An 8,424-nucleotide genomic window follows, 5' to 3' on the forward strand; every position below is an offset into this window, starting at 1 on the left:
CAGTAGGGCTAGAACTGAGCGAAAAGACTACAACCAGCCCCCTGTTCCGTTTCCGGTCAACGAGCAACAAGTCTTCCAACAGAAATCAATGGATTTACAAAATGACAAATAAAACACGACAGAAACTGAAACCCTATACCCTAATCTATTTGATCCTAGACAACCCAGAAAGGGCTCAATGTTCAAAATACCGGAATTGTCCTTTAATACATGGTTCATTAGTTTGTATACATTCCAACCTCTCATCATATGTATGTATGTATGTATGTATGTATGTATGTATGTATATGTATATATATGTATGAATGTCTGTGTGTCCGTCCCTCCAGAGGATGAGTGCGCTGCAGGAGCTGCAGCTGCTGGAGATCATGTGCAGCTGTTTCCAGGAGCAGAGCCGGGACAGCGTCCGGCAGCTCATGTTCTCGGCCCTCTTCAGTCTCCAGGGCAACCAGGCGGACGAGAGCCGCATGGCGCTGCTCAGCAAGCTGGTGTCCATGTCGGTGGCCGTGGGACGCGTGCCCATCCTGGAGTGCGCCGCTACCTGGCTACAGGTGAGTGTCCCTCAGAAGGCTGTACACACACACACACTGGTGTACGTACACACACACACTGGCACACACGTACACACACACACACATGTACGTACACACACACACACACACACACACACACACACACACACACACACACACACACACACACACACACACACACACACACACACACACACACACACACACACTGGTGTATGTACACACACACACTGGCACACACACACCACACATGTACACACACACACACACACACACACACACACACACACACACACACACACACACACACACACACACACACACACACACACACACACTGGTACAAACTGGTGTACGTACACACACACACTGGCACACACGTACACACACAGACATGTACACACACACACACACTGGTACATACTGGTGTACGTACACACACACACTGGTACACACACACACACACACAGACACACACACACACACACACACAGGTACATACTGGTGTACGCACGCACGCACGCACACACACACACACACACGTACATACTGGTCTACGTGTACACACACACACTGGTACACACACACACACACTGGCATACATACACACACACACACACACTGGCACACACTGGCGTACACACACACGTACACACTGGCACACACTGGCGTACACACACACGTACACACTGGCACACACACACGTACACACTGGCACACGTAGACACTGGCACACACTCACTCACACACACACACAGGTGCACACACGTACACACTGACGTGCAAAGATCAGATCTGTGTGTGTGTGTGTGTGTGTGTGTGTGTGTGTGTGTGTGTGTGTGTGTGTGTGTGTGTGTGTGTGTGTGTGTGTGTGTGTGTGTGTGTGTGTGTGTGTGTGTGTGTGTGTGTGTGTGTGTGTGTCCAGAGGAGTCATCGGGTGTTCTGCGTGCGTCTGGCCCGGGTCCTGGTGGACGACTACTGCAGCCTGGTGCCGGGGTCCATGTCCACACTGCACAACATCCACAGCTGCAGCCCGCGCTTCTGCTGCCAGCTGGTGACCGCCGTCACCACCCTGTACGACCTCACCACAGGTAACAGCTGTAACAGCTGGTCACCACCCTGTACGACCTCACCACAGGTAACAGCTGTAACAGCTGGTCACCACCCTGTACGACCTCACCACAGGTAACAGCTGTAACAGCTGGTCACCACCCTGTACGACCTCACCACAGGTAACAGCTGTAACAGCTGGTCACCACCCTGTACCCCCTCACCACAGGTAACAGCTGTAACAGCTGGTCACCACCCTGTACGACCTCACCACAGGTAACAGCTGTAACAGCTGGTCACCACCCTGTACCCCCTCACCACAGGTAACAGCTGTAACAGCTGGTCACCACCCTGTACCCCCTCACCACAGGTAACAGCTGTAACAGCTGGTCACCACCCTGTACCACCTCACCACAGGTAACAGCTGTAACAGCTGGTCACCACCCTGTACCCCCTCACCACAGGTAACAGCTGTAACAGCTGGTCACCACCCTGTACCACCTCACCACAGGTAACAGCTGTAACAGCTGTCACCTGTACCACCTCACCACAGGTAACAGCTGTAACAGCTGGTCACCACCCTGTACCCCCTCACCACAGGTAACAGCTGTCACCTGTACCACCTCACCACAGGTAACAGCTGTCACCTGTACCACCTCACCACAGGTAACAGCTGTCACCTGTACCACCTCACCACAGGTAACAGCTGTCACCTGTACCACCTCACCACAGGTAACAGCTGTCACCTGTACCACCTCACCACAGGTAACAGCTGTCACCTGTACCACCTCACCACAGGTAACAGCTGTCACCTGTACCACCTCACCACAGGTAACAGCTGTCACCACCCTCTACCACCTCAACGGACCTGTTGCAGGCCTAGGGGAAACTGGAAGTGCTGCATTCAATTTGATGTCAATTGTGTCACTCTGCTTTTCAAGCTTCTTTCAACATTCCTCTGGCTGCGATCATGATATTATTGGAAATGTTTCCGTTAGAGTAATCTTTATCGACCTAAGGTAATAAGATATCAGAGTTGATACTCTAGACATGAATTCCTGGTGTTGTTTTCATTTCCTTGTTGTCTTGTGATCCCTCTGGAGCTAAGCGGTCCTCCTCTTCACAGTGAGGTGACTAAGACCCTCTGGTCCTCCTCTTCACAGTGAGGTGACTAAGACCCTCTGGTCCTCCTCTTCACAGTGAGGTGACTAAGACCCTCTGGTCCTCCTCTTCACAGTGAGGTGACTAAGACCCTCTGGTCCTCCTCTTCACAGTGAGGTGACTAAGACCCTCTGGTGTCTCTGTGTCTCTGCAGAAGACCTCACTCCTCCACTGGAGCTCCTCCAGATGATCGTGTCATGGCTCCAGGACGACCCTCACCTGGTCCTCATCACTCTGCTGAACACGCCCCTCTCTGGCAGCCAGCCAATCAGCTCGCTGGACCTCACGCCGCTGGGCGGGCTCGTGCGCTGGTGTGTCAAAGCGCCGTTGGCCTACAGGAGAGACAAGAAGCAGGTGCTGACCAATGGGACGGCAGACAGTGAGACGGAGGCGGGGCGGCTGTTCTCCACGCTGCACCTCAGCGTGCTACAGGTGGGAGGAGCTCTGGACCATGTGATCATTAACCACACACCAGGCGGGCCCATGTGGGAATCAAAGCCCTGAAGGGTCCATGCCCGTGTTCTACCAGCGGAGCAACAAGGGCAACGTACCATCAGCAATGGTGGACGTCTGTAGTGAAAGGGTGAAGACACAAGCAGGTCACAGACAGTGGACCAGCGCTAGGGTCACCTGACTCCACAGACCAGCGCTAGGGTCACCTGACTCCACAGACCAACGCTAGGGTCACCTGACTCCTCAGACCAACGCTAAACGTCTCCTGACTCCTCAGACCAACGCTAGGGTCACCTGACTCCTCAGACCAACGCTAAACGTCTCCTGACTCCTCAGACCAACGCTAGGGTCACCTGACTCCTCACAGACCAACGCTAAACGTCTCCTGACTCCACAGACCAACGCTAGGGTCACCTGACTCCTCAGACCAACGCTAGGGTCACCTGACTCCTCAGACCAACGCTAAACGTCTCCTGACTCCTCAGACCAACGCTAAACGTCTCCTGACTCCTCAGGTGCTGATGCTGCTCCCCAACATCCTGAACGAGAAGGGGCTGTTTGGCCGCCTCGCTCTCCTCCAGCTGGAGACCCTGGCCACGCTGACCTCTGACCTCTCGCGGCTGCTGGACCAGGCCGACAAGCACGGCCACGGGCCGTCGGGCGACGCCCACGCCCTCTCCCAGCTGGCCCTGGACCGCCTGGCCCAGGCCCTGCAGGTGGCGCTGGCCAACGGGGCGCTGCTCTGCTCCAGAGGTGAGAGGAGAACCACACTGTAGGACCCTCTGGTCCTCCTCACACTGTAGGACCCTCTGGTCCTCCTCACACTGTAGGACCCTCTGGTCCTCACACTGTAGGACCCTCTGGTCCTCCTCACACTGTAGGACCCTCTGGTCCTCCTCACACTGTAGGACCCTCTGGTCCTCCTCACACTGTAGGACCCTCTGGTCCTCACACTGTAGGACCCTCTGGTCCTCCTCACACTGTAGGACCCTCTGGTCCTCCTCACACTGTAGGACCCTCTGGTCCTCCTCACACTGTAGGACCCTCTGGTCCTCCTCACACTGTAGGACCCTCTGGTGCTCACACTGTAGGACCCTCTGGTCCTCCTCACACTGTAGGACCCTCTGGTCCTCCTCACACTGTAGGACCCTCTGGTCCTCCTCACACTGTAGGACCCTCTGGTCCTCACACTGTAGGACCCTCTGGTCCTCCTCACACTGTAGGACCCTCTGGTCCTCCTCACACTGTAGGATATAGGGGCGTGTGTGTAGCCTGTTACCACAGTGCTGCTGACTATAACCAGTCACTGTGTAGCCTGTTACCACAGTGCTGCTGACTATAACCAGTCACTGTGTAGCCTGTTACCACAGTGCTGCTGACTATAACCAGTCACTGTGTAGCCTGTTACCACAGTGCTGCTGACTATAACCAGTCACTGTGTAGCCTGTTACCACAGTGCTGCTGACTATAACCAGTCACTGTGTAGCCTGTTACCACAGTGCTGCTGACTATAACCAGTCACTGTGTAGCCTGTTACCACAGTGCTGCTGACTATAACCAGTCACTGTGTAGCCTGTTACCCAGAGCGGCTGTCTGTTTCTGTGCCTGCCATGTGATACGTGCAGAGCTGAACAGCACAGGCCGTAGGACCCAAACACTTGGTCTGCTTATTGATGTACATACTGTCGATGTTTGATACATTTTGGATCATTAAAAAGGTTTGAAAGGTCTCCTAAGCGTCCTGTGTACCGACTGTATACGATTACACTGAACATAAGAACCCAATGATTGGTCACCATGAGAGGCTTATAGAGTACATCTTATTCCTATTGTCTCACATGTTAGGCTTATAGAGTACATCTTATTCCTATTGTCTCACATGTTAGGCTTATAGAGTACATCTTATTCCTATTGTCTCACATGTTAGGCTTATAGAGTACATCTTATTCCTATTGTCTCACATGTTAGGCTTATAGAGTACATCTTATTCCTATTGTCTCACATGTTAGGCTTATAGAGTACATCTTATTCCTATTGTCTCACATGTTAGGCTTATAGAGTACATCTTATTCCTATTGTCTCACATGTTAGGCTTATAGAGTACATCTTATTCCTATTGTCTGACTTGGTGGACACACACCCGGACATTTATACTACGGCCGATGTTGGCAAGCAACCGTGGGCAACAATGGAGGAGCATTGGAATGAGCTTTGTTGTTAACAATAAGAGCTGAGAGGGTTTGGGAAGCAGTCACTGATCTCTTGTTGTTTCTCCACAGAGGACCTCAGAGCGATCTGTTCCCGGCTTCCACATAACAAGTACGCAAACCTCCATCACCTTTTAGTTTAACCTTCATCACCTTTTAGTTTAACCTTCATCACCTTTTAGTTTAACCTCCTTCATCACCTTTTAGTTTAACCTCCTTCATCACCTTTTAGTTTAACCTCCTTCATCACCTTTTAGTTTAACCTCCTTCATCACCTTTTAGTTTAACCTTCATCACCTTTTAGTTTAACCTTCATCACCTTTTAGTTTAACCTCCTTCATCACCTTTTAGTTAAACCTCCTTCATCACCTTTTAGTTTAACCTTCATCACCTTTTAGTTTAACCTTCATCACCTTTTAGTTTAACCTCCTTCATCACCTTTTAGTTTAACCTCCTTCATCACCTTTTAGTTTAACCTCCTTCATCACCTTTTAGTTTAACCTTCATCACCTTTTAGTTTAACCTCCTTCATCACCTTTTAGTTTAACCTCCTTCATCACCTTTTAGTTTAACCTTCATCACCTTTTAGTTTAACCTCCTTCATCACCTTTTAGTTTAACCTCCTTCATCACCTTTTAGTTTAACCTTCATCACCTTTTAGTTTAACCTCCTTCATCACCTTTTAGTTTAACCTCCTTCATCACCTTTTAGTTTAACCTCCTTCATCACCTTTTAGTTTAACCTTCATCATCACCTTTTAGTTTAACCTTCATCATCACCTTTTAGTTTAACCTTCATCACCTTTTAGTTTAACCTCCTTCATCACCTTTTAGTTTAACCTCCATCACCTTTTAGTTTAACCTCCTTCATCACCTTTTAGTTTAACCTCCTTCATCACCTTTTAGTTTAACCTTCATCACCTTTTAGTTTAACCTCCTTCATCACCTTTTAGTTTAACCTCCTTCATCACCTTTTAGTTTTACCTCCTTCATCACCTTTTAGTTTAACCTTCATCACCTTTTAGTTTAACCTCCTTCAGGGGAAATTGGTTGTTCTAGATGATTACGATAACAATTATCTGATACAAATCCAAAACATCTGCTAAAATGTATAATGTTATATATATATATATATATATATATATTAGGGATGCACCGAAATGAAAATTCTTGGCCAAAACCGAAAATGAGGAAACCAAGGCCGAAAACTGAAACACCGAAATAAATTATTATGCCAATTATTAGTAGGCCTACCATTGCATTTATAGCTATGACTGAGTACTAACCTCACTAAAATCAAGGCATTGCAATTCAAAGAATAAATCAATTACAATTATTAAAAGTATAAAAATATTTATTTAGCACTGAAAAAACAACATTGTTTTCCGTTTTGCACTTTGCAGACGGTCCCTAAGCTCGCGGCTGATAGCCGACAGCTCATTGAAGCTGTCTCATAGCGAGCCGTCGCTAAAGACGGCTCGTTTGGATGAAACTCTTTGCAGATTTACCCCCTCTCGAAATTTCAGAATTACACGTTTTGCAAATCGGTATCCGTGGGTCTTTTTCAGATATATGGAAATATGCCCACACCGCAGACATGTTGGCGCAGAGGCGCTTATCCAGACAAGCGTGTGCTGGCTGCGTTTTTTTTTTGCATCGTCACAATTTCCTGTTTCGGCCGTGTTGTTTCGGTGATAAAAGTGTTTCGGCCAAAAGCCGAAAATGCGCTTTTGGGCCGAAAATTTTCGGTGGCCAAAATTTCGGTGCATCCCTAATAAATAAATAAACAAATAAATAAATAAATAAATAAATAGGAAATATTGTCTTGATAAGTTATCATTGTGTGTGTGTGTGTGTGTCAACAGTCTGCTGCAGCTGGTGATGTCGGGGCCGGTCCTGTACTACAACAACATCCACACGCCCCCCATGGCCTTCAGCCCCCACTCCCCCATCGCCTCCCACCCGCCCCCTCACCCCCCCCACCCGCCCCCTCACCCCCAGTACCCCGCCCAGCCCTTCATGGCGGCCATGCCCTTCCCTTATCGCCCCAACCATTGAAATAAACTGTGTGTGTGTGTGTGTGTGTGTGTGTGTGTGTGTGTGTGTGTGTGTGTGTGTGTGTGTGTGTGTGTGTGTGTGTGTGTGTGTGTGTGTGTGTGTGTGTGTGTGTGTGTGTGTGTGTGTGTGTGTGTGTGTGTGTGTGTGTGTGTGTGTGTGTGTGTGTGTGTGGCCTGTGACCTGTTTGATGTATCAATGTGATGATGTAACTGTGTTTGTTGGTAACACTTCAACATTCATTGAGTCACTTCAGGTCATGTCTGATATTTTGAGGCCGATACTTTTGTTGAATAAAAAATATTTTTTTACTGTATTTCTTTTTATTAGATGCTGTTCCTGGTTTCCTCCACTGGTGGTCACTGTCTGCTATCCATCATAACTGTTGGTGTGTAAATATTGGTCCTAGGACCTTTATAAATATTTGCATAAGGACCGATATTTGGTCCATATGATATTATGGACCTTCCGTGGCACGCGATCACATGAAAAACAAGACGCATTGCTTTAAACAGAATAGTGCTTTATTTATTCAGCCTACAACCAAAATATGTATTGCATATATAATACAATTCATAAACTGCTAATACTTTGGTAGGAATATCAAAGTATAAGCAGTTTATGAATACCAACTGACAATTATATTAGAATGGTGTGTTTGTAATAGGAGACCAAAGTACTAGAAAAGTGAGAAATGAAACAAGGCCACATGCGTACTTCTTTAAACTCTTCAAAATATCTTCAGTTGTTAAGCGCCAAACGAAGCGTGAGCTTCCGTAGGTTATTGGTGACCAAAGACGTGGAAAGGGCCTTCAAGGTGCACCGTTAGGCTCGGCCTGTGCTGATGGTGATAAGGTATCAGCCCTTCACAGCTGCGTGCTAAATCCGTCCAGCCCAGGCGCCCCTCATCTGCCTGGCATTGCATCATCCAGCCTCTCATGAGCCGTGTGCTATGGAGGGAAACTC

At 48.4% G+C, this 8,424-nt stretch overlaps 1 protein-coding gene across 3 annotated transcripts in view; it reads left to right on the forward strand.

Moving 5' to 3' along the window:
* Positions 1–7,625, forward strand: part of LOC311371092 (integrator complex subunit 15-like) — a 9,019-nt gene extending 1,394 nt beyond the window's left edge. For 2 of the 3 annotated variants that reach the window (XM_084489315.1, XM_084489314.1), the window contains exons 3-8: positions 330–551; positions 1,459–1,624; positions 2,899–3,176; positions 3,713–3,950; positions 5,477–5,516; positions 7,269–7,625. In XM_084489315.1, coding sequence (XP_084345441.1) covers positions 330–551; positions 1,459–1,624; positions 2,899–3,176; positions 3,713–3,950; positions 5,477–5,516; positions 7,269–7,461 — 1,137 coding nt within the window. In that variant the 3' untranslated portion in view covers positions 7,462–7,625. The remainder of the gene's footprint in view (positions 1–329; positions 552–1,458; positions 1,625–2,898; positions 3,177–3,712; positions 3,951–5,476; positions 5,517–7,268) is intronic. The other variant, XM_084489313.1, reaches the window with a different exon arrangement.
* The last annotated feature ends 799 nt before the right edge of the window (positions 7,626–8,424 follow it).

The sequence above is a fragment of the Micromesistius poutassou genome, assembly GCF_964030765.1.
Source record: "Micromesistius poutassou genome assembly, contig: SCAFFOLD_2672, whole genome shotgun sequence".
Lineage (NCBI taxonomy): Eukaryota > Metazoa > Chordata > Actinopteri > Gadiformes > Gadidae > Micromesistius > Micromesistius poutassou.